Source organism: Arachis ipaensis, chromosome B9, assembly GCF_059453495.1.
Source record: "Arachis ipaensis isolate K30076 ecotype BB chromosome B9, ASM5945349v1, whole genome shotgun sequence".
In the NCBI taxonomy this organism is placed as follows: Eukaryota; Viridiplantae; Streptophyta; class Magnoliopsida; order Fabales; family Fabaceae; genus Arachis; species Arachis ipaensis.
The window spans coordinates 6,248,370-6,275,591 of NC_142444.1; the positions used below are offsets into that span (position 1 = coordinate 6,248,370).

General features: G+C 38.3%; 5 protein-coding genes across 5 annotated transcripts; 3 read left to right on the forward strand and 2 right to left on the reverse strand.

The window, feature by feature from the left end:
• Positions 1–3,862: 3,862 nt before the first annotated feature.
• On the forward strand, positions 3,863–4,675 carry LOC107614753 (uncharacterized). The gene has a single exon (XM_016316891.1). It carries the CDS (start codon positions 3,863–3,865, stop codon positions 4,673–4,675), a length of 813 nt encoding a protein of 270 aa, XP_016172377.1.
• A 404-nt stretch (positions 4,676–5,079) lies between these two features.
• Positions 5,080–6,264, forward strand: LOC148543608 (uncharacterized). Its single transcript, XM_088498595.1, has one exon. The coding sequence runs from the start codon at positions 5,080–5,082 to the stop codon at positions 6,262–6,264; it is 1,185 nt and encodes a 394-aa protein (XP_088354721.1).
• Positions 6,265–9,162: 2,898 nt separating this feature from the next.
• On the reverse strand, positions 9,163–10,970 carry LOC148543609 (uncharacterized). The gene is made up of 4 exons (XM_088498596.1): positions 10,688–10,970; positions 10,199–10,540; positions 9,719–10,116; positions 9,163–9,630 (listed from the first exon to the last, which is right to left on the reverse strand). Exons 1-4 carry the CDS (start codon positions 10,968–10,970, stop codon positions 9,163–9,165), a joined length of 1,491 nt encoding a protein of 496 aa, XP_088354722.1.
• A 10,651-nt stretch (positions 10,971–21,621) lies between these two features.
• LOC107614752 (F-box/LRR-repeat protein At3g26922-like) lies at positions 21,622–23,074 on the reverse strand. The gene is made up of 2 exons (XM_021112335.2): positions 22,121–23,074; positions 21,622–21,918 (listed from the first exon to the last, which is right to left on the reverse strand). The coding sequence occupies exons 1-2, from the start codon at positions 23,024–23,026 to the stop codon at positions 21,622–21,624; spliced, it is 1,203 nt and encodes a 400-aa protein (XP_020967994.1). The 5' UTR covers positions 23,027–23,074.
• A 2,125-nt stretch (positions 23,075–25,199) lies between these two features.
• LOC148543610 (uncharacterized) lies at positions 25,200–26,750 on the forward strand. Its single transcript, XM_088498223.1, has one exon. The coding sequence runs from the start codon at positions 25,200–25,202 to the stop codon at positions 26,748–26,750; it is 1,551 nt and encodes a 516-aa protein (XP_088354349.1).
• Positions 26,751–27,222: the final 472 nt, after the last annotated feature.

The following is a 27,222-nucleotide window of genomic DNA, read 5'->3' on the forward strand; positions in this document are numbered from 1 at the left end:
CCCTGATGATCTTGGCGAACTCGGAGAGCTTGCCGTCTCGTATGGCTTGCTCTAGAGCGTCTTTTAAGTCGATGCAGTATTGTGTTCTGTGCCCGTATCCTCGGTGGTAGTCACAATATAAATTCTTGTTGCCGCCCGTTCTTTCTTTAAGTGGTCGGGCCTTCGGAAGGACGCCTCGGTCAGCTATTTGGTGGTAGATCTCGGTGATGGGAGCTAACAAGAGGGTGTAATTTGAGCATTTGTCGGTTTGGAGTGTTCCTTTCGGTTTTCTCTTGGTGGGGTGTTTTGGCGAGGTGCCGTACTGTCGTTCTGCCGTTTATTGGCCGCCACGACTTGGCTCACCTCCTCATCGTTTATGTAATCTTTAGCGACGCTCTGAATCTCGTGCATAGTCCAGACTGGCTTCGCGGTGAGATACTTTTAGAAGTCCTTATTCATAAGTCCATCGACCGTTAGGTATTTTCTCGTAGATTCGTCTTGTCTTTGGGTAATTCCGAGCAAGCTAATGGGGTATTTAACTTTGGTGATTTTGATAGTGAACTAGGCCATGAACTTTCTGGTAATATCGTGGAAGCTGGCTATGGACCCGTTTGGGAGGGCGTTGAACCATTTGATCGCATGGCCAACTAAGGTTATCGAGAAGGCCTTACACTGGATCATGTCGGCGGCTCCTTCCAGGTTCATCCTGGCCTCGAAGGCCGTTAGGTGTTTCCGAGATCGTTGGTCCCGTTCTATTTCATGTCAGTGGGCTTGTTGAAGTCCTTCAGAAGTTTGGCTCTCAAGGATTTTTCTGTGAACGGGATGGCTTCCATTATCACGTGCATGTTTCCTGCTTGTTTGGCCTCCCGATGGTACCGTCGGTCGTCTTCTCCGCGTCGGTGTTTCGGGTCTAGGGAAACGTTGCGATCGTGTTGTTTGCAGTGTTGTTGCTCAGGGGCCTGGTGTTCCTGGTATCGCGATGAGATTAGGTCCTGGAGGTCGCTTGACTTGTATGCTCCGGGTGGTACCGTTCTTTGGGTATGACTCGGCCTTTGAGGTTTTGCACCCTGAGGCACAACTCTTGGATTATCTGGACCGCCTTCTCTCCTAGGCCATCGGGTGGCCGGGCTTCAGTGGGAGGATGGTTGTCCTCTCTTGGTTGTTGCTAGGTTGTGGTTGGTTGGCGATGTGCCGCGTTTATTATCCTCCCGTGGGTGGGAGGAGTGTTATCTTTGGAGTTCGGGAGTTGGGCTTTGTGGGTTTGAGTTGGGGTGTCGGGTGAAGGATTGCTCCTCGAGGTTCTCCGTCATGCCGCCACGATTTGGCTGTCCCCCCGTATCTGTGCAAGAACCTTGAGAACTTTCTTGATCTATTGGCTCCTGAAAGGTCTGAGCTTGGCCACGGTGGTAGCATTTAAGGAGGTCGTTCATGATGAGCTTCCTTATGAATTTTCAGTAAAGTCCGAAGGGGGATCATGGCGACAGAGTTGTCACAGGTGAGGCGGCGGATGACAGAGGTTTGGAACCTAGTGTTGAAAGAGGTGACCTCGTGGGTTTGGAGGAAGAGCTTGAAGAGTTCAAAAGAAGAAGCAACCTCGGTGGGCATGGAGCCGAAGTAGAGGGAGAAGATGGGGCCATGGCGCTTGGAGAGACGGATGAGGGAGTGGTGAATGAGAGGGTCCAAGGGGTGGAGGTGTCCCACTAAAGGGAGGCGAGACTTTGGGCTCAGAGGATTTGGAATTTCACCATTGGAGTAGGGCGAGAGTGCATAAAGAGTGTTATCACTAAGAAGGTAATTGCAAGTAACATTGTTCCTTTGGGATTTCGCCGTTGGAATAGGGCGAAGGTGTGTTATCGCTGCAAAGGTGATGTAAGTTAAGGAAACATTATTCCTTTGGATTTCGCCGTTGGAGTAGGCGAAAGGGTGCATAAACATGCAAAGGTGATGCAAGTTAAGGAAACATTATTCCTTTGAGATTTCACCGTTGGAGTAGGGCGAAGGTGTGTTATCTCTGCAAAGGTGATGCAAGTTAAGGAAACATTATTCCTTTGGGATTTCGCCGTTGGAGTAGGGCGAAAGGGTGCATAAACCTGCAAAGGTGATGCAAGTTAAGGAAACATTATTCCTTTGGATTTCGCCGTTGGAGTAGGGCGAAAGGATGCATAAATATGTAAAGGTGATGCAAGTTAAGAAAACATTATTCCTTTTTGCTCTCAGTTACACGCAAGAAATCTGAGTTTGATGATTGCTCTTCTGGGTTATCCGCCAAGCCGCCACAACGTTGCAAAGTCCCCACAGACGGCGCCAATGTACAAGATGTCTCTGGTACGGGTTGAGAGATGGATTGAGAACTTGCGGGTTGAGGCAGATGCCGGATCACTTGACTGGAGCAATGGGGGGAGGTACCTGCAAAGACACTCCGACGCTCAAGTCAGAATGGATCTAAGAGGTATAAGGTGTGAGGAATGAATGAATACCTGGAGGGACCTGAGTCCTCTATTTATAGGTGATGGTAGTTATCTTATCTTATCTTGTTTGGCTAAGATAAGGGAGACGTTTGAATTTGAAAGTTGGTTAGGAGCTCTAGAGGGCCAGTTCCGAGCCTTCTAGAAGGGCGAAGCGGGTCGGACCCGGGTAACCGGGTTCGGGGACCATTCCGGGCGTAGGATCCGTGGGTCGGATCCGTAACACTTATTATTAACAAATTTAAAAAAATAATTATATTTATAAATTTTATTTTAATATAAATATTATTATTATATTTTTATATTAAATATTTTTCTTAAAATTTTGTTTTAAACTCCGTCACTGTCACTGTGTATACTTAACCTTTCTTATATGAATTATTTGACGATCAAAAGAGTAGTTTCTATGAGTGATGGAAATAAATGTAGTGAGCAAACAATAATTGCATTAAATTAGAAGTTAACAAACCTGATGCCTCAAAATTGTAAGATCTTTAAGCACATGACATTTTCCGAGCATGTCCATGACAACCTCGCTTTCGAAATATTGAAGAGTAAGCTGCAGTCGTAGCAAATGATTAAAATCCATAAGATCACAAGCAGCTAGAGTCAACTCCATCGCCGAAGAAGCCAAACTAGAATCTTAATTTAACTCTTCCAATATTTCAATGTTACTGATATGATCAGTAAAATCGGTTGCGAGTTATAGCTCGGTAACGTACCCACGATAATAATCGAATATTTGCAATAATCGGCATTTATTTCTATAACGTCGGACATATGATTAATTCTCTCCCCAAACGTTACGACTAGGACAAAACAATCATCTTTACCCGAGCAAGTATAAAAGAGAGAAACAGGAACAAAAGAGGTATGCAATTTTTTCTAAGAAAAAGTCTTCATACACATTCTCTTATTGACTTGAGCGTCGGAGTGCCTTTGCAGGTACCCACCTCTCCAACTCTTCCCTTGCCGACGAGATTTACATCGCGCCTTAGGAGTTTGCCGACCTTATCGGGAGGACGACCTATACCTCGGCTCAAGCTGGTAAGAACATTGGCGCCCACCGTGGGGCCCGAAAATTTGAAACATCACTTGTGGTAAGCCCCAAAATCTTTTTACATTCTCATGGCTGACGCTCCCCCGCCTACTCCATCCGAGCTTTTACGGATGGTGACCGAGCTTCAACAAGCAAACCAACGAATGGCGGAGGATAACCAGAGAATGCAAAACCAACTCGCCCAATTGGTACAAGCTCGCTTAGAACACAATAATAATGATCACGAGAACAACAAACGAACTCATGTTTCTGAGACACCTCAAGCAACAATGAAGGAAATCACCAGATTGAAGAAGCTCAGCCTGACAACGAAGAAGAACAACCTGACAACTTTGCAGGGCCATTTACAGCAGATATAATGAACTTTCAGCTCCCCAGACAATTCACTCTTCCGTCGACTCTAACCCTATATGACGGATTGAGCGACCCAAAGCAACATGTCAAGAAGTTCCGATCTATTATGATTGTTAATGGTGCATCTGATCCAATTCTTTGTCGATGTTTTCCATCTTTTTTAGACGGTCCTGCACTTGACTGGTTTTGCTCTTTGCCTGCAGATTCGATATCCCGTTTTCAGGAGTTAGCTGGCCAATTTGAAGACCATTTTGCAGCGTCCGCAATATACCTCCACAATTCCGACTATTTAACGACTATTAAGCAGGGACCACAAGAGAGCCTGAAGGATTACATCATCCGCTTTACAAAGGTCGCCATGAGGATCCCCGACCTCCATCCAAAGGTCCACCTCCACGCCATTAAAAGCGGCCTCCGCCCCGGCAAATTTCAGGAAACTATCGCTGTGACAAAGCCCAAAACTTTAGCCGAGTTTCATGAGAAAGCCAAAGGTCAGATTGATGTCGAAGAACTCAGGCAAGCAAGGAGGACAGAAAGATCAACCACAAGCAAAGACGACGATAAACCCCGGGATGGCAAAAAAGCATTTAAGCCGGTCCCTCGTTATGACTCATACACTCAATTCAACACAAAAAGGGACGACATTATCAAGGAGATACTCAACTCTAAGCTAATTAAGCCTCCTCGCAAAGCCGGCAATTATCCAGAATCAAAAAGCGTTGACAAATCGAAATATTGCACTTTTCACCAGAAACACGGACACACAACCGACGAATGCGTCATTGCTAAAGATCTCCTCGAAAGACTAGCAAGGTAAGGGCATCTCAACAAATTCATCGCAGGGCATATCCAGAAGAACACTATCCCCGCCCCCGATACATCAGCAGCTGGCACATCCTCAAAAGGAAAGGAAAAAGCACCGGCCCAACCTAGAGGAGTAATAAATTGTATTTCAGGGGGTTACACTGGAGGAGGACACACAAGCTCGGCCCGAAAATGCACTTATAGAGCCATGCTGGCAGTAACGGATGCCCCAAACAATCCTCGCCACTGACGAATGTCCCAGCAGTGACCTTCAGATCAGCCGACTTCAATGGTGTCGATACCAACCTAGATGACCCTGTTGTCATCTCTATTCACTTAGGAGACCTGATAGTAAGAAAGGTTTTACTCGACCCAGGAAGCAGTGCGGATGTCTTATTTTTCACAACCTTTGAAAAGATGAAGCTGAGCAATAATATTCTGCAGCCGTACTTTGGAGACTTGGTCGGATTCTCAGGAGAACGAGTTCCTGTACTGGGATCGGTGTGGTTACAAACCACACTCGGTGAGCAACCATTATATAGGACGCAAGATATTCAATATCTTGTAGTTGATTGTTTTAGCCCTTATAATGTCATTTTAGGTAGACCCTTTTTAAATAAATTTGCAGCAATCGTATCTACTCTTCACCTTTGCGTCAAGTTCCCTGTGCAGGACAATGTGGTAGCTACGATTCACGGAGACCTCCAGGAAGCTCGGCAAAGCTATAACACGAGCTTAAAGCCCCTCAAAAAAGTCGGACAATCACAGATCAACTCCATAAAGTCAGAACAAATAATACCAGCCGAACTTGACCCTCGGGCTGATTTCGAAGATCGGCCTATGCCAAATGAAGAGCTAACAAAGATCACTCTAAATGATGACCCAATGAAGTTCACTTTTGTGGGCACCTCAATGAGTACTGAAGATAGAAAAAGCCTTGCAAGTTTCTTACGGCAAAATGCCGACCTATTTGCATGGACCTCTGCTGATATGACAGAAATAGATCCGTCTGTTATAACACACAAATTGGCAATCAATCCAGCAGCTCGGCCGATCTCCCAGAAAAAAAGAAACCTCGGCACCGAAAAGCGACAAGCATCAATAGCCGAGGTGAAAAAGCTAATCGACGGCAATTTCATCAGAGAAATCAGGTTCACAACATGGCTGGCCAATGTGGTTATGGTAAGAAAAAGTAATGGTAAGTGGCGCATGTGCGTCGATTTCACTGATCTAAATAAAACATGTCCTAAGGATGCTTACCCTTTACCTTGTATTGATACTTTGGTTGATAACTCTTGTGGTTACGGTACTTTAAGCTTCATGGACGCATATTCTGGTTATAACCAGATCCTTATGCACTCAACAGATCAAGAAAAAATGGCTTTCATAACTGAGAATGGTAATTACTGCTATAATGTTATGCCTTTTGGCCTAAAGAATGCAGGGGCAACATATCAACGGTTGATGAATAAGATCTTCGAGCAGCAAATAGGCCGGAATATAGAGGTTTACGTTGATGATATGGTCGCCAAAACCAAGCTCGGCGACTCCCATGTCCAGGACCTAGCCAAATCTTCGGGCAAATCCTACGATACAATATGAGGTTAAATCCAGAAAAGTGCGCCTTCGGGGTTCAGGGAGGAAAGTTCCTCGGATTCATCCTCACTAGCCGAGGAATTGAAGCAAATCCAGAGAAATGTCAAGCAATACTCGACATGCAAAGTCCATCCACAATAAAAGAGGTTCAAAGGCTAACAGGATGATTAGCCGCTCTATCTAGATTTTTACCATGTTTAGCACCTAAATCCTCAAACTTTTTCCAATGTTTAAAAAAGAACGCAAAACATTTTGAATGGAACCAAAACTGTGAAATGGCTTTCAAGAGCTTAAAAGAATTTCTTTCAAAATCCCCCATTTTACAAAAACCAAAGTTCGGCGAGCCATTATACATATATTTGTCTATTGCTGATGTGGCAATTAGTTCTGCTCTTGTAACAGAAACAGATAAGGCCCAACACCCAGTCTATTTTGTGAGCAAGTCCTTACAGAACGCCGAGCTTCGCTACCCAAGGTTGGAAAAGCTCGCCTTGGCCCTAGTATTCTCATCGAGACGCCTCCGACCATATTTCCAGAGCCACACGATCATTGTTAGAACTGGACAACCTTTACGGCAGGTTCTTTCAAAACCTGAGCTAGCAGGAAGGCTGATTAAATGGGCCATTGAGCTGTCAGAATTTGACATTCAATATCAGCCAAGAGGGTCGATCAAGTCCCAATACTTAGTTGACTTCGTTACTGAACTCACGGAACCATGCTCAGATGCATCAAGTACAGAGTGGACCTTATTCGTAGATGGCGCTTCCAACCCTCAGGGTGCTGGTGCTGGAATATTACTCGAAATCTCGGATGGCATAGTTCTCGAGCATTCTCTCAGATTCTCATTCAAGGCCAGCAATAACCAAGCCGAATATGAAGCCCTCATAGCAGGGCTCAGGTTAGCCATCGATTTACATGTTGATAATTTAAAAGTTTACTGTGATTCATTATTAGTCGTTCAACAAGTGAACCACAGTTTTCAAACAAAAGACCCGATCTTATTGAAATACTTAGATATTGTCAAACAACTTCTAAAAAATTTTTCAACCATTGAGGTTATTCACATACCTAGGGAGCAAAACCACAGGGCAGATATTCTGTCAAAATTAGCAATCACACAAGCCCACACTGCCACCCTTTTACAATCAACTCTAGATAAACCAAGCATTGATGCATTTAATGTTTTAAACATTGATAATAAAGACAGTTGGCAACAGCCTTACATTCAGTACCTCCGTTCTGGATCCATTCCAGAAGAAATTGAAGATAAAAACAAATTCAGGAGACATGCCTCCTATTATACGTTGTTAAGTAACATTCTGTATAGGCGAGGATACTCTCGACCTTTGTTAAAATGTTTGGACAGGTCAGAGGCCGACCTTGTCTTATCCGAGGCCCACGAGGGCATTTGTGGAATACACTCCGGAGCTCGAAGCCTAGCACAGAAAGTTCTTCGAGCCGGCTTTTACTGGCCGACGATATGGGAAGATAGCAAACACAAAGTCAGAACCTGTAATAATTGTCAGAAGCATTCGCCGATCATTCATCTACCAGCAGAGCGTCTTCATCATTCAGTGGTAAGCTGGCCATTTGATAAATGGGGAATCGATATTCTAGGACCATTCCCTATCGCTCCAAGACAGGTAAAATATTTGGTAGTTGCAATTGATTACTTTTCTAAATGGATCGAGGCACAACCCTTGGCAAAAATCACATCAACACAAATGATAAGCTTTGTTTGGAAAAGCATAATTTGCAGATTTGGTATACCCGGTCACATTACAACTGACAATGGTCGACAGTTTATCGACCAAAATTTTAAGACTTTTTTGCAGAATCTGAAAATAAAGCAGTACTTTTCCTCCGTCGAACATCCACAGTCCAATGGGCTAGCAGAGGCTGCTAATAAGGTCATCCTCCAGGCTTTACGAAAAAAGCTTGACAATGCAAAAGGATTATGGGCTGAGCTTGTCCCAGAAGTACTATGGGCATATAATACTACAGCTCATTCGACAACCAAGGAAACCCCATTTCGTTTGGTCTATGGATCTGAAGCTATGATTCCTATAGAAGTGTCCCAGGGCTCAATGCAGACGTTAGCCGAACAACACGATCAAGCTCGGCAGGCAGAGCTCGACCTAATCGAAGAAGTCCGAGAAACAGCAGCCATTCGGCACCGAGCATTACAACAACAACTTAGCCGACGATATGGGCGGAAGGTGATCCCAAGATCCTTCAGCATTGGTGATTTAGTACTCAGAAAAACCGAACAAGCTCGCCGACCTCCCTCCCATGGGAAACTCGCAGCAACATGGGATGGTCCGTACAGAATATATGAAGTCCTAGGCCGAGGAGCATACAAATTGGAAGAAATAGATGGCACTAAACTTCCTAGCACATGGAACGTCAGCTCCCTGAAACGATATTACAGTTAATAAAGCAGCATGCCAGTACTCTTTTTCCTACCATGAGAATTTTTTCCCAAAGGGTTTTTGCTCGTGGAGGTTTTAATGAGGCTGTCTTACCGTGAAACGATATTGTACAGGTACTGTATTAATAAAATGTAACTTTTTATTTCATATATATTCATTAAGCCAATTACTTTTTTCCGAAAGGAATTTATTCTATACAACGTTACACTCCTTCAAAGGAGGAACCGATCATATCAAAAGTCGCATTACTATAATACGAATGCGCGAAAAACATAATTATAACTGTCGTTTAAGCCAACTCAGGGCAACAAAATATATGATTAGGAAACAGACAACCCTAATCAAAATAGTTTTTTACCAATAAATACAGAACATTAAGTTTGGCAAAAGGAGCCAAATAGTCACTTCGAACAGCTAAGTGAACCTTTTAGTTATGCAAAAAACAAGCTACTAACACTACATATGTAAGATATTAGTCACCCAAATTATCATCTCCCTCCTCGACAGTCTCTTTGTCGTTAACAAGTTTACCATCCCGAATTATCTTGCCGGGATCCATAGCGGAAAAATCTCCATCAGGAATTAGAAACCTTGCTTGATTAACAGCTCGTTGAAACCCCTCAGCGAAAGCATCTAAGATATCCCCTTCCTTACGACTCTCAAGCTCTTTCATTTTCGCCGACACCTCGATAACCTGATCACTCAAACTCGTCAAGTCATTCTCCTTCTTTTTCAACAAACCAGAAATCTTTTCATGGCATTCTTTTTCCACCTTCAACTCAGTTTCAACCTCAGACACCCTTTTCTTTAAATCACTCACACTTGTTTCCTTCAGCAACAATTGTTCCTTTAACTCGGCAACTAGGGAAGCCTCACAGATTGACTTTCTATGTTTTTTCTCCTGACTCTGCCCGATGCTAGCCAATCGAAATCCTAGTACCTGATATTTACAGGTCAATGTTTGGTTATCAAACACGTTTCTTATACAAAAAAAAAAAACAAACAACACAGAACAAAAAAACAACAACCTGTAGAAATTGATCAACCCCTATATCCCCCACTTCCTCCACTCGCTTAATGTTTGTCATAGTCTGAACGACTTCATCGGCCACAACATTGAAAGGAAACTTCTTATTCCACACTGAAGAACCCTCCCCTTCCTCTTCAAACACGTGTAGCCTATCTTGTTTTATCAAAAAGTTTGATAAATCTTCCAGTTGAACGCTTTCGTCCTTACCTTGTACCTCTTCTGGCAGAACTGATTCTGACTTCCTCTTTTTGAAAACAATCGCCTTCTTCCTCGGCGGGGGCTGATTAACTTCGGCACCTCCATCAATCTTGTCTTGATTGGATGACGATCCCTCAAAATTTTTGGTCTTAAATCGAGACCTTAGGCTAGATGCAGTTACCCCAGGAAAGTTGCCAGCTGCAACATAAAAACATTATTTGGTCAGCCCATCAAAGATATTAAAGATCAGAACCAAAGAACAATCTTTTCAACTTCTTACCGAAATATTTTATAACAGAAGTCTTATCTTCCTCCCAAGAAAGCGGATCAAAAACCGAGATTAAACCACCTTTACCAACCATCTCTATCAGAAACGAAATTATACATTCATTTCGACCGTTTATGAATTCAGGACCCAGTATGTGTTGCGGGTGGCAACACCAGTACATGGGAAATTTTTTCCCCAAATGTTCATCAACGTAAAACGGAAATTCCTCATCAACCGATTTTACTTTCAGAAACATTTCTTTGAAATCTTTAAAAGACGATTTATAAAGCTTGAAGACAGAAAAATCTGGAGTACTATTTAAATTAATCCACAGACCCTTCCATACCCCTTTAGCTTGGAATAAACAAAAAAAAAAAAAAAACAGTTCCAGCTCCGCTTCAATTTCAAGAAAATCCATTAGAGCTTGGAAACATCTGATAAAAGCCCAGCCATTCGGGTGTATTTGAGAGGGGGCGCAATTCATTTGTTTCAACACATTACACTCAAAGCTAGTAAAAGGAAGCTTAACTCGCAATTCCTCCATGACACAACTGTACATATAAAAGCTTTGAAAATCATTTTTTCTATGAAAAACACGATCAGACCAACTGCATGGCAGCAGTTCCAGCCGAAACCCAGTCCTCACTATTCTACCCAGGTTTACCCTGTTCACACTCTCAATATCAAAAAACAAGGAAGCACGTATGTGAACGTCTTTTTCAACCCAACTATAATCCTCATCATTTTCAACTTGAGGTAACAATTTTTTCTTTTTATCACCCATTCTCAGTGAAAGATTAGAAGCAGTAGAAGTAAAGAAGGTTTACTAACCTCTGGTACTCATGCTTCTATGAAAAACTGCTGCTTCCCACTTAAACAGAATACGCAGAGAGTCAATCTTGAACCTAAGCCACTAATTAAATGAACCTTTCAGTTCCATGATTTAATCCACGCCGTTTACCTAAAGCCACTTAGAACGGTTACGAAGTAACTTTGGAAGTTGAACCAAGTCATAATAATGACTACGCACAACGCCCAATGAAACAAAATGTTTCAAAGTTACTTCGCACCTCTCTATACCCTAAAAGTAAACCTGAGTGAGCCACGTTGACCTGGGGGCTCCGTATACCGAGCTATAACTCGTCAAAAAGCTCAACCCGTCTCCTCAAGGCCAGGCTAAGCTTGTGGGCTGTGATATGACCAGTAAAATCGGTTGCGAGTTATAGCTCGGTAACGTACCCACGATAATAACCGAACATTTGCAATAATCGGCATTTATTTCCATAACGTCGGACATATGATTAATTCTCTCCCCAGACGTTACGATTAGGACAAAACAATCATCTTTACCCGAGCAAGTATAAAAGAGAGAAACAGGAACAAAAGAGGTAGGCAATCTTTTCTAAGAAAAAGTCTTCATACACATTCTCTTATTGACTTGAGCGTCGGAGTGCCTTTGCAAGTACCCACCTCTCCAACTCTTCCCTTGCCGACGAGGTTCGCATCGCGCCTTAGGAGTTTGCCGACCTTATCGGGAGGACGACCTATACCTCGGCTCAAGCTGGTAAGAACAGTTACAATTTTAAATGAGTCACTCAATAGTAGGGTTAGGGCATAGGTGGATAATTGAAAGTTTAGGGTTTCAAGAACTGGACAACCGGAAAGAAGAGCTTCGAGGTTATTGGAAGATTTGAGAAGCAAAGACAATCTCTGGAGGGATGGAAGGTGAAAGGATGAGACTTGGTCTAGTGCTGTAACGGCAACGCCGAAAGTACGCAAATTTAAAGTCACGAGCTTCGTGCAAGTGAATATGGTGAGAGGCATCACCAGATTCTGCTTTCCTTCTACTAAGAGATTGAGCTGTAGTTCTTCAAGGTTGGATCCAATGGCGGCGTTAAGCCATGACTTTCGAAAGCCACGTATCGTGCGGAGGGAAAGAAAATTTTCAACCGAGGCGAATAATGGTGTGTTGGCCGTACAATAGTACTGAGATTCACCGTTGCCATTGGTAAAGGAAGATTGGGTGGGTCGCGCCACCGGCGAGAGAGGAGGCTGGTGGTGGCAACAACAGAAGTTGTGGTTGGGAGGAAGGACAGGATGTGGCAGAGCAAAGAGTCCGGTAGAGTACTGATCTTGTCAATTTTGTTGACCGTTAGACGGAGCTATTGTTGTTGTTGTCTCATTGATTTGTTTAGGATCTTCTAAAAGCTTTCTTCTTTTGTTGCTACATGATTCTGCCATGGTAGCATGGGAGAGACTTGGTCAAAGGTCTTGTAAGCCGGGTTCTGTGTTGTTTGACTATGGCAGTAGTGCTAGTTAGGTTGTGTTGGCCATTTGATTTCAGTTAGTTTGATTCAAATAAAAATATGTAGAAATTCAAAATTAATTTTATGGTTGAAATATCAAAAAGATTTTTAATTTTGAACTATTTCAAACATTTCAAATAATGGCTTGAAGAGTAGTTATCATCAAGTATGTAAAAGTATACGATTTAGTAGATTTTGTTTAAATTTAAAAATGTACTCTAAGAAGTACAAGAAATATTATATTTGAATATCGTGAAAATTTGATTTGTTTAGTATTTAAGTTATAAATATTAAATTATTTACTCTAAAATAGTAAAATTTAAAATTTTAAAATTTAGTCTATAAACTATAAATTCTGAATTCAAACTATAAATCCTAAATAAAAAAATTAGTTAAAATTTAGGATTTTTAAAATTAATATATATAATAGAAGTATTTTAGTCATTTTCTATAAAAAATAATATTAATTTAGACCAATTCAAGATTTGATTCACCATTTTTTGGTCAAATCAATTTGTCTAACCTAATTTTAACAAAAATAACACGATTTAATCAATTATATGTGTTAAATTTTAATTACTTGAAAATATCTTTAAAACGAGACGTTTTAAGCATCTTTATCCGAGTGGCTCCAAAAGGGTATTAACAAATTTCTACGAGTTAATATATATGGATGTTTCTTCTGCTAAGTATCAGAATGTTTCTTTTTCATACTAAATAGATGTTCTTTTATATATTTTTCGAATTTTTTTGTATTGCAAATGTGAATGTCTCTATTTTTTTAAGAATTTCATATTTTTTTTTAAATTTTATAGATATTTAATTATTTTTGCTAAAATATAATTGAATGTTTCTTTTGTTAAGTATTAGGATATTTTTTTCATATTAAATGAATATTTTTTTTTATAATTTTGCAGTCTCTTTAATCATCAAAACGGCACCTAATATCCCAAAACACAGAGAGCAACATCTGCAACAAACCCTTAATTACAAACATGTGTGTTGAATACAAAATAGGAACTCCATCGTCCACATCCTGCACTCTAACATGCCCCTGCACACTTCGAGTACAAGTCAATCAAACCACATCCTACATGAGAATTTCTATGGAACCCACTCTTAATCATCTTAGCATGAAACTGCATCCCCCTGCCAAATCCTTGAGGGAAGTAAAGGCAGTCAAAACACTAGCCATAGTGAACATGTCAACCTCCAATCTCATCCTAACCATCTCACATAACAGTGCTAGCGCTTCCGATCCCTCGCGGTGTTGTCCGCACACCACAATCATCGAGTTCCAAGAAACCTCATCCCTCCCACCAAGCCCCATCTTATGAACCAGCCTTTTCGCCTCACACAAGAATCCCTCCTTGCTATAACTCGTGAGCATGGCATTGTTAACAGAAGCATAAGAATCAAACCCACCCATCACCACGAAGCACAGCAGTATTGGTGAGAGAGATATGTGTGTGTGATTATTGGAGGTGGGTAGGTTAATGTGAGAGAGAAGAAGAAGATTTTTATATGTTTTAATTAGGTTTACTTAATTAATTTTAAATTTTTTTAAATTTTGAATTTAAAAAATTTAAAATTAATTATTAATATAAATTAATGTGATTTTGTTTAATTTTTGGCTTTTAAATTATAATTCGTTAGCAATAATTAGTTATTAGTATAAAATATATGTTAAAATATAAAATATATATTAAAAATAAATTAAATAATATATATTTATAAAAAAATATATAATAATTAATTTTGATATATAAATAATATTTTTAATATATATATATATATAAAATAATTACGTGTTCATTATTTTTTCATGTAAATAAATAATTATCGAATAAAAATAATATTATATAATATAAAAATATTAATTAAAATATAAATTATATATTATTAGTTATGGAACATTACTTTGCGTTTGACTGCATAGAAAAGACAAACTCAAATATTAAGATGTGTTTCAACTTAAATCCAATTTGATTCTGTTATATAGACAATAGAAAATACAAATAATATAAATAATGGACTGCATTTTAAATTCACTGAACATACAAAAAAAATCTCAATATAATTATTCATTTTTATTTTTAATTATATTTTTTATCTTTTCTATTATCCTATTTTTATCGTAGGCACTCTACTCCTTTCTCTCTTGTCACGCTTTCAATATTGTCAGTAACATTGGATCTAAGCACCGCAACACAAAAAACATTCATACACAATAAAAAGTAACATTCATCAAATTCAAAAGACACGCATGATTGATGGAGGGTGGAGGGTGTTCCGCATCGGGGAAGGAGAAAGAGAAGAAGACTGACGGCAGGGGAGGGACGCGATGGAAGACGACGATACAAGAGTGGGACAGAGGCAGTCACCGCGGTGCAATAGAGGATGAAGCTGGATTGCTTGCAGCGGTGCGATGGAAGCACGACAAGACTGGACTGCCTGTTAGGAAATTATTTGATTTCCTAACTTATTTGTGGGCAATACATATATTAATTATAATCACAAATTATGCTATTTCAAAATTAAATGACTTATATAATGGTGATCTCATTTATTGTTATAAATGCTAAATTGAATAAGTCATTATTACTTTTGATTTGGAATTAAATGAGAATAAAACTAGATATTATCTTTTGTTCCTTAGATAATTATCTTTTTGGATTTTAGATATATTATCTTTTGGGGTTTAGATACTATTTTATTTGGGCTTAAGAGTTTAATGGGTGTCATGCTCAAATATAAATAGACCTTCAGGGTTTCGGTCCCCAATATACCAAAGCCGCCTTTGTTACTCTTTCCCCATCAAAAGAGTTGCAGTTCAGCCTCCTAGGAATACAGAAGGCTTTGGTTGAGGAAGATCGAAAGAACCACAAGATCCAAACTCTTCCTGTCGTATAATTTATGTTTATGAATTCAGGTACGCTTCCGCATTCGAGTATGATATATATTTTTGATGATTCAATATGGATGATCTGGGATATTGAAAATTAATTTATTCCAACAAGTGGTATCAGAGCCATCCATGATTTAGTCATAAAAAATATCAGCGTTATATTATTTTGTTTGGATCGATATATGTATGTGTGTCATATATAATTGGTATTGATCCAGGAGCACAAAGATTATTTGTTTTAACGCAAACGCCCTGGATTGCAATTATTTGTATATATACGTGCAACATCATATATATATTATTGCGTGCTTATAACAAGCATATTTTGGTTACCTTCTTTTATATGATATGGCATTCATAATATTTATGTTCATTGTGACCGTATATGAACTCTTGGCATTTGGTTTCAAAATATATATGTTATCGTATCCAGTTTTGATATAATAATAATTGATTTATTTTAAAATATTAGTAGAGTATTATTATGATTGTTTTAATTTTAATTCTATGTGCTATTAATTTAATACAAATTAATAGATTATCCTTTTGGGATATAAGGATTATTATACCCATCTCTTTTATAAAGATTTGGTTTTGAAATAAATTGATTGAACATTATGCTGCCAAAGTAGCCTCTTTTGTGAAAATTAATTTATTCAAAACATTAGGAATATGATGATATGTAATTCATGCGAATATTGGTCAGCCCAAAGGAAGGTCTATATTTGGCCGAATTACATACACATATTGATAGTAAATACATGTTTGGGTATAACCAATTAAGAATAAAGTAATACTTATTATTTATGCGAACAATAATCGGTCCAAAGGAAGTTTATTGTTTGGCCAAATAATAAGCATTGCACACTTCCGTTTATTTTCTATTAATTATGCGGTCAATAATCGGCCCAAAGGAAGGTTATTGTTTGGCCAATTAATAGAAAATATATGCGGTAATAAATAGGTTGCGAAGTTTAAGTTTCCATGTGCGCATTAAGTCGGTCCAAAGAAAGGCTTAATGTGTGACAGGAATTTTGACAATATTTGATTACTGCAATGAGAGTATCACTTACAGTTAATTTTTCTATCCAAAGATTGAAAATTAATGTTGTGCTGGATATCTCAATATGGATTTTTTACCCATTAATTAACTAATGTTTACTGCATGTTCCTTTTTGTTCTAATCCAGAAACTATGGCTTTAGCTACCAATGTTTCTGCGCAAATTAGCAGTATTCCTATGCTGAATGGTTCAAACCTTAAAGTTTGGAAAGATACCGTGGAGATTGTCCTCGGTTGTATGGATCTAGATATAGTTCTTCGAGAGGAGAAACCCACTTCCACTCCGGAAAACCTCAATGAGGTTAAAATAGAGAAGTGGGAGAGATCCAATCGAATGAGCATTATGATCATGAAACGCTCAATTCATGAGGCGTTTCGGGGCTCAATTACTGAGGATAAAGATGCCAAACAGTTCCTAAAGGATGTTGAGAAATTCTTTACTAAGAAATTCAGTGCTCACATGGCTTTATCTTCTCAGTATAAAAGAAAGCGTGATACTACTGCGGATGCGCCTTCTCAGCAGAAAAAGGCTAAGAAACAGGATCAAGTTTCAACCTGTTTCTTCTGTAAGAAGGTGGGACACATGAAGAAGGATTGTACCAAATATGCCACTTGGCGTGTAAAGAAGGGTATAATTCTTACTTTCGTTTGTTCTGAGGCTAGTTTAAGTTATGTACCTGTTGATACTTGGTGGGTAGATTCTGCTGCTACTACTCATGTAAGTGTCACTATGCAGGGTTGCCTGTGGAGCCTACCGCCAAGTGATGCTGAAAGATACATCTACGTGGCAGACGGAAATATAGTTGCAGTCGAAGCTATAGGAACCTTTAGATTATGTTCCACGAGTGGATTTTACTTGGATTTATTAGAGACATTTTATGTACCGTTGTTTAGACGAAATTTGGTTTCTGTTTCTCGTTTGGACAAATCAGGTTATTTTTGTTCATTCGGAGACAATAAAGTCAGTCTCTTTTATAATTCGAATAATATTTGCTCTGGTCATTTGGTGGATAATCTATATAGGCTTAACTTAAATTCCTATAATAATGAAATACTGCAAACGGGTACAAAACAAAAACTGAATGAGAATTCGGCATCATTATGGCACAAACACCTAGGCCACATCTCTAAACAGAGAATTCAGAGGCTCGTGTCGGATGGAATTCTCGGACCCCTAAATTTGGCGGACTTTGAAGTCTGCATTGAGTGCATAAAGGGGAAAAGGACAAACGAAAGGAAATTAGATGCCGAGAGAGCTAAAGATGTCTTAGAACTAATACATACTGATATATGTGGCCCATTCCCTACTGTCTCTTGGAATGGACAACGGTACTTTATTACGTTCATAGATGATTACTCTCGTTACGGGTATCTATATTTAATTCATGAAAAGTCCCAAGCCTTGGATGTTTTCAAGTCTTTCAAAGCTGAAGTTGAACTTCAACTTGGAAAGAAAATTAAAGCTGTCAAATCTGATCGTGGTGGTGAATACTACGGAAGATATGACGGTTCAGGTGAGCAACGTCCTGGGCCTTTTGCTCTTTTCCTAGAGGAGTGTGGTATTGTTCCGCAATACACTATGCCAGGCAAACCTAGCATGAATGGTGTTGCAGAGCGAAGGAACCGAACTCTTAAGGACATGGTGAGAAGTATGATTAGTCATTCTTCCTTGCCTGAATCACTCTGGGGAGAAGCCTTAAAGACCGCAGTGTACATCCTTAATAGGGTGCCAAGCAAAGCAGTTAACAAAACCCCATATGAAATTTGGACTGGGAAAATGCCTAGTATAAAGCATTTGCATATTTGGGGATGTCCAGCTGAGGCGCGACCTTATAGGCCGCATGAAAGAAAATTGGACTCAAGGACAATTAGTTGCTACTTTGTTGGTTACGCTGAGCGTTCACGGGGGTACAAGTTTTACAATCCTGCATCAAGGTCTATTTTTGAGACGGGAAATGCGAGATTTCTTGAGGATGTTGAGTTTGGGGGGAAGGAAATATTAGGAATGTTGCTTTTGATGAGGATTCTGTAGCTGACAATGATCAGGTCCTCGTGCCTATTGTTGTTCAAGATACAGTTATAGTACAAGAGCAAAATGAGAATCTTACTGTAGATCCAGTTATAGTACAAGAGAACAATGAGAATATTGTTGTTGCTCGAGATACTGCTACAGTACAAGAAAATGATGAGAATCCTCATCAACCCCAACCCATACAGCAAGCTCAACAACCTCAAGAAGTGTCATTAAGAAGATCTAATAGAGAAAGGAGAAAATACATCTATGATCTCAAACAAGCTTCCCGTCAATGGTATCACATGTTCATCAAGTCATTACCTCATGGTTTTGAGGTAAATATCATAGATGAGTGTGTATACCGCAAGTTCAGTGGGAGTAAATACATCTGTTTGGTCTTATCTATTGATGACATTCTACTTGCCATTAACGATATAGGTTTGTTGCATGAAACTAAGAAATTTCTATCGAACAAATTCGAAATGAAAGATCTTGGTGATGCCTCTTTTGTATTAGGAATCGAGATACTAAGAGATCGCTCTCAAGGTATTCTTGGATTGTCACAAAAGAACTATATCGAAAAGATTTTAAGTAGATATGGCATGAAAAGTTGTAGACCAATGGACACACCCGTAGCTAAAGAAGACAATTTCAGTCTCAAGCAATGCCCTAAAAATGATCTTGAGATGACAGCAATGCATGATAAACATTATGCATCAGCACTAGGGAATTTAATGTATGCACAAGTCTGCACACATCCCGATATATCATTTATGGTGGGAGTGTTGGGTAGATACTTGAGCAATCCGGACATGGATCATTGGATAGCTGTTTAACGCGTAATGCGTTATTTAAAGAGAACAAAGGATTACATGCTTACTTATCGGAGATCAGAAAATTTGGAGATCATTAGGTACTCTGATTCCAATTTCATGGCATATGGTTGCGAAACTTTGTCACTAAGCTTCATATAGTGGATGACATTGAAAGGCTATTAAAGATATTTTGTGACAATAAGTCAGTAGTACTATACTCCAATAACAATAAGAGCTTGACAAAATCGAAGCATACAGACATCAAGTTCTTAGTTGTCAAGGAGAAAATTCAAGAAAAACAGATTTCCATAGGAAATATAGAAACAGAGTATATGCTAGCAGACTCATTAACCAAGGAATTGATCCCTAAAGTCTTTCAAGAGCACACTGCTCGGATGGGTGTCAATAGTTGTGATGTCTTGGTTTAGTGGGAGTTTATGCTATATGTCCTATGACAGATATTGAGTTATTTTTCTGCAGAATTAAGTTGATGGTTTATTTCATGTTATGTGAAATGTTCATTTTGCAATATTTATATTATGTTTGATCTCAATAAAGTTGGACCAGCTGGAAATAGACATGCATGAGATCACTTGGCATGTAATTTCCATATTACTCATCCAAATTTGATCTATGTCGTTAAGTATATTAGGATGGTGATTGGCGTGGTTTAGTCACGGCATTTAATGTGATAAAAGCTGCGGTAGTTCCATATCTAATGTATGAGACGGACCAGATTGTTAAAGTAATGAAAGAAATAACATTCAGATGCGCGCATAAAGTTTATAAAGATGTGATTATGTCAAGAAATAATATATGTATAGCCCAAGTGGGAGATTGTTAGGAAATTATTTGATTTCCTAACTTATTTGTGGGCAATACATATATTAATTATAATCACAAATTATGCTATTTCAAAATTAAATGACTTATATAATGGTGATCTCATTTATTGTTATAAATGCTAAATTGAATAAGTCATTATTACTTTTGATTTGGAATTAAATGAGAATAAAACCAGATATTATCTTTTGTTCCTTAGATAATTATCTTTTTGGATTTTAGATATATTATCTTTTGGGGTTTAGATACTATTTTATTTGGGCTTAAGAGTTTAATGGGTGTCATGCTCAAATATAAATAGACCTTCAGGGTTTCGGTCCCCAATATACCAAAGCCGCCTTTGTTACTCTTTCCCCATCAAAAGAGTTGCAGTTCAGCCTCCTAGAAATACAGAAGGCTTTGGTTGAGGAAGATCGAAAGAACCACAAGATCCAAACTCTTCCTGTCGTATGATTTATGTTTATGAATTCAGGTACGCTTCCGCATTCGAGTATGATATATATTTTTGATGATTCAATATGGATGATCTGGGATATTGAAAATTAATTTATTCCAACACTGCCTGCAACCACGGACAGAATAGAGGCGCGATGAAGGTGGGCTACGTGTGGTGGTTGGAGAGGCGCGACAAAATACGGATGTGTGCGGCGATTGCGGATGCACGAGGGAGCCAAAATGCGTGCGGTGGTTTGGGGGAGAATGGGTGGAGGGGGAGTTGTGGGGAGTAGGGGTGGGGCGCGGGTGTGAGGGGAAGGGTTTGCGAGAGACACATTATAACTCTTAAATTCTTTTACTTTCACCTCCACTTTTCTTCACACCCTCTCTATGTTACATCTTTTGAGAAAGTATAGGGAGCCAATGACCTAAGCGTACAATGTGTACAATGAAGGTTTAGAAAGTTTTAGAGATATGATTATTAGTGTTACATTGTCCTGTCAGGTTATGCTTTTGGGATGAGTGGTTTTAGGACATATGGTCCGGATGGTTACTCTGGATAGTATAGATGATGTTCATTTTATTCATAAACCAAAGATTTAGCCCATTGTACCCATTGTACGCTTAGGCCATTGGCTCCCTAGCACTACTCTACTTCTTTATAGTTCCTATATTTAACGTCCACCATGAATCAATTCATTTTTTTTTAAACAAAAATAAAGAGACTCGAATCTGCAATTTCTTAAGTGAGTATGAGGAGATTATACTATTTGAATTATAACTCAATGACACCATAAATAAATTCATTGCAAAAGTTGTGAGAGGAAATCAAATTAAAAGCAGTTAAATATAGAAATTAAATATTTAGAGAATATAGTTACCAAAATATTTTAAAGTAAGGATTATAACTTTATAAGCTACACTTTCAAGCACGGCAAAATAACAAGGATGTATATATTCATATGCAGTCAATTTTATATAAAGTTGATAATTGAAATCGTTAAATGATTTAACTAAATTTTCATCTGATCTGATGCCTCTCAGTTATTAACTTTACATAAAGTTAACACACCTGATGAGTTTCCACGTTAAATTACAACCTTGATAATAAGGATGGACATAGTTAAATTGACACTTCTTAGATCCACCTGGAAAGAGAGATAGTAATGAATTACAATCAGTATTGTATCCAATAACTGACTTTAAAACTAACCCTTTCTGTAGAATATAAGTAATAAATTCTCGGTCTTCTTTAAATTGATCTAACAATAAAAATGTAAAGTTTTCCAAGTGTGACACCAGAGAACTGGGAACTTCGATCGGCTCTGTCCATCTCTTCGAATATGCATGCTTCAAGCAAGAGAAAAAAAATCAATATATAACAAAGACATTGCTTGGAGTGCCAAAATAAAAATCTCAATAATCTATGTATGAGTGTAATTTAGAAATCGTAACTAAATTTATAGCTGAGTATTCATATACCAATTAACTATTATCGAAGTTCATAGTTAAAATTATTTTAATAATGTGAGTAGCAGTGAACTAAACAAACCTTTCTCCTGTGAACTGTAAGATCTTTAAGAACACGACACTTTTCAAGTATTTTCATGGCAAGCTCGATCACAGAATAACCACCAGCTGTATCACAAAAATCAAGAGACGCGCTTCTCACGCTGTGCAAATTACGAACAGAAAACCCCTCCAACTCTCTGTTGAATAACAGACTAAGATTTTCAAGAGACGGCGCGTCTAACTCAAATCCCTCAATTACATAGTTACTCAAAGCGGTGATGGTAAGACTCTTCAAGGAAGAAGAAGCCACGCGAAGTTTTTGCACGCGCAGATCAGGACACGTGGAGATGAAGAGCTTAAGATTCAGAGTTTCAAGAACGGGACATCGAGAGAGAAGAACATCCACATTCCGAGTAGATCCGAGATTCAGAGACAGAGACTTCAGCGATGGAAAAAAGAGGTACGATTCACGTGAGAGAGCCGCGATACTGTTCCTGATCAATAAAGTGGGAGCCAATGGAAGATTATCATTATTTTCTCTTGAGAGGAGAAGGTGCAGTTCTTCGAGTTGTGGCCCCATGGCGGCGTTGATCCAGTTCTTGACAGTTACTAAGTTTGCTTCGCTGAAGTCACTTTGGAGGCGAAACTTTCGAATACGGCCTGGTCTGCGGAGGGCCAGGACAGATTTAACAGAATAAAATAACGACTTCTGCGATTTTTTTTTCTGTTGGAACTTGAAGACTTCCATATCCTTCCAGACGTTCCGCCACCGGCGAGATAGGACGCTGGTGGTGGCGACAATCACGGGGGTTGGGGTTGGGAGGAAGGAGAGGATGTGGCAGAGTAAACAGTCCGGTAAGCTGCTGATTCTGTCAATGTCGTCGTCGGCCACTGATATAATTGGTGTTGTTGTTGTTTTTGCCGCCTTTGAGTCTCGTTCCGCCATGGAAGTAGACTAGAGCAAAGGTTGTGTTACTGTTTTTTCTTTGGTTTTTTCTACAGGTGGTGGTGGTATATATATATTATGAAAAATATACCGTATGGTAGGGTTTGGTTAATTTATTGTATTTGATATTTAATTTAAAAAAATAAAAAATAGAAAATAGAGAAAGTTTAAGGGAGTTTGGTGAGCAGTTATCAGCAGAAAAAGAGTAAGTAATTTTATTCTTATATTATTAAATTTAATTTTATATTATTAAAAATATTAATAATAATTAATTAATGATTACAAATTATAAAATTTATTGATTTCTTAGCACTTTTCTAAAAAAAGGAAAGGAGATAAAATTAAAATTAGAAGTTAATATTTGAAATATATAGGAATCAAGCTGAAGATTAATTATTAAAATTCTAGATTTAAGTGTATTTTATTGGTTGTAAATATATATAGTTTGAGTTTCAATCAAAATTTTTTATTTTCAATTTTAAATTTTAAATTTTATATGTTTGGTACGATTTGGTTGAAATCTAGAATTTGTTTTGATTTATTTATTTTGTATTTGATATTTCATCCTATCAAATCATAGGAGTGCACATGGTTAAGCCGGAAGATTAGGTCTGATTTTGAATATTTTAAGAATTACTTTGGTGTGATTTCACCATATTTAAGATTGGATAAGAATCTCAACAATAGACATGATTATTATTTCAGGCCGGATCCGGGTTAAAATAAACTCGGTTTCACCCGACTCATGTACACCCTAAGAGAATTAAAAAAAGTATATATGTTTTAAATTAATTTTAATATTGTGTTATATTAATTATAAGTTTATTATTTTATTTTTAATTACACTTGTTGAATTAGAAAATAGATCAAAGAAGCATCAAATTAGAATTTATGAAAAATTTAAGTTGAAATATGGATGTCAACTTTTTGGTAACAAGTTTCTTCTTTATAAATAAGTGCATCATAAATAATTTCTTTATAATTTTTTTATAAATAATATTAAAATTTTAAAGATCTGGTTTTTACCTAGTTTGGACCGGTATATATAGTTGATTTTCGGTAACAAGTGTCTTCTTTATAAATAAGTGCATCATAAATAATTTCTTTATAAATAATTTTTTTTATAAATTAATATTAAAGTTTTAAAGATCTGGTTTGCACCTGGTTTGGACCGGTATATATAGTTGTGACCAGAAAATGTTTAGAATTTATCGGATCTAAGATTGAGTTAGGGTCTAAAAAATAGACTGGATGTATATTTAGAGTTAGGAGAAACTCAATTTTACCCGACCCATTAACACTCTTACCAAATTTGATAGGATTAATTTAAAAAATAAATAAATAAAAGAAGAAGTTAAAATTAAAAACCGATCAAGTTAATATTTGAAATATATAAGAAATCAAACTAAAGATTTTATCATTAAACTCTATATTTAACTGTATTTTACGTTCTCGTTATAAAATATGTATTGTTTTATGAAATATATTTCTTTTATTTTTGAACAAAAATGATATTTTTAATGCATATTCTGTAAGAATACTTATTTTTTGTGTATATGTATTATGGTGGTAAAATTAATTCTAAAATTTCATTAGATTGATCTGTCTATGTAATCAGGTATTAGAATTTATAGTTTTACTGATTAAATTTATTATGCATAAGATATCATCTCTCAAATTTAAATTCATCCTTAAAATTATAATTGATTCACTTTGTCTTCTAAAATTTACAATAATAACTTATGTTAACTTTTGAGATGATTTTTGTGAATGGTGTATTAATTTTATATGTTAATTTGGTAAGATTTGAATTTCTCACTTAAATTTTATGTGATTAAGAATTATTATTAGATTTCTTAGAAATTTTATTGACTTTCTAACATTCTCATGAAGATAATAATAATAAGTTCAATTTAAAAATTTTGTAGTTCTAAAAACAATAATCAAACTTCCAGAGCTCTAATAAATTTTAAGAGTTAACGAGATTAACTCAAAGATTAACGTGAGTTGTCATTATAAATTTTAGGATTCAATTTAAGTATATTGAATTTTAAGGATCAAATTAAATCTGACTTTAAATTTCAAAAGTTAAATTAAATATTAATTCATATTTTGTGTAATTTAATAAGATTTATATTCAACATAATTAAATTAACTTAAGTACTCAGAGAGAATGAGAGAAGGAGAGAGCGGGAGAGAGCGTTTGAGGGTGAAACACGGTGAAGAAGATGGCCATGCCATCGAAAGAGATAAGGGGGAGAGTGTGGGAGGGTTTGCATCAGGTGTGAAGGAGGGATCAAGTAAGGGCGACCTTAGTTCCAGGGTGACTTCCAAGATTTCGTTCCGTGACAAGGTTATTGGTTCTACGGTAGCCACAGGGATAAATCGGGTTGAAGCTCTAGATGAGGATTCCATGGCAGTGGTCACTGGAAAACAAGGAGATCCTATGCCTCCAAGAGTTTGCTTCTCCGAAGAGGCTAGGAACATCCTTTCTGAACCATACAAGGAAGCAATTGTGATTAAGGTTCTTGGAAAAAACCTTAGTTACACGGCCATGTTTCACAAATTGAAAGGGGTATGGAGGATCACCGGTGGATATGAAATCTTGGATGTGGGTTTTGGGTACTTCCTCGTTAAATTTGATCGCATGGACGATCGAGAGAAGGTTTTACTAGGGGGGCCATGGATGATCTTCGGTCACTATATTGCGGTCAAGCCATGGACACCGGATTTTAAACCTTGTGAGGACACTTTCGGGGAGACTATGGTTTGGATTCGAATCTCTGGTTTGAGCATATGGTACTATCAGGATAAAGCCATGATGAGAATCGCTTCTGCTGTGGGAAAACCAGTCAAGGTGGATCTGGCTACTAAGTTGGCGGAAAGGGGAAAATTTGCTCGGGCTTGCGTGCAAATTAATCTTGGTTTGCCGGTGGTCCGGAGTGTGATTGTCGATGAGTTTGAATATAAGGTGGAGTATGAATGCTTACACCTTATTTGTGACAAGTGCAATTGTTTCGGGCATCCAGCAACTGACTGCAGAATGACCCCAATAGATTCGGAAAGGGTGGATCGAAAGGAAACATCAGTGACCGAGACGGCGGCCCGGGTGGTGCAGCCACAGGAAGCTTCAAAAGAGAAAATTTTTGAATTTGGATGCAATCCCAAAGAGTCAGTGATAGTTGCAGAAATTGGGGAGGAATTAGATGATACGTTGCATGGGAAGGAAGTGGGGTCCCAACATTTGGAAAATGAGGCTGGCTGGACCAAAGTCAGCGGCAAAAGGAGAGAAAAATTGAGTCAATCAAACAAAGCCCAACAAACATCTAAAGATAAAATGCCGGTGCGCTCAAATCAGAAATTGGACCAGAACCGTGACTTTGGACTACGTATGAGAGGAGCCGAATCAGGGGTGAAGACCGGGTCGGTTAGCGGATCTAAGGCACGCATGGCATCTTCCAAACAGCAAGGGGTGAAGGGCAAATCTGTCTCCGTTGCGGTGCCGACTTTCACTGCCATTATCAAAAACGGACACAAGAGGTTGCGCCCTTCTTCTTTGCAGAATTCGCCGTCGACTCCGGACTGCCTTGGCGACACCAGCAAGCAGCAAATCGGCAAATTGGAAGGGTTGTCAGTGGAGGGACACAGACAGACTGGGCAACAACCGGACAAGGACAAGCAAGGCTCAGGGGGATATGATGGTGGATCTTCATCATCTCGTTAGGGACTTCAGCTGAGGTTGGTCCTTTTTACAATACAAATTGTTTTATGGATTATTTAGATTTAAGCTTTCTATTTTGGAATATTAGAGGTGCCTCTAATAAATTGGCCCGGGTTCATAGTAAGGAGTTAGCGAATAAATTTCATCCTACTTTTTTCATTCTGTTTGAAACCCATATTGCTTTCGAGAGGATGAAATCTTTTTGGAATAATCTAGGTTACCAGGATGTTGGTATTGTTGAGGCTAATGGTCATAGTGGGGGTATCTGGGTTCTATGTTCTAATTCAAATATTTCTGTGAGAGTATTGGATGTAGTTGATCAATGTATCAGTTTTGAAATCACTATGGGCAATACATCTAGTTACTGCAGTGCGGTGTATGCTAATCCGCATATACATCGGCGTAAAGAACTGTGGGGTGACTTGACAAGGATTGCTAATATGATCCACGGACCTTGGATTGTGTTAGGGGACTT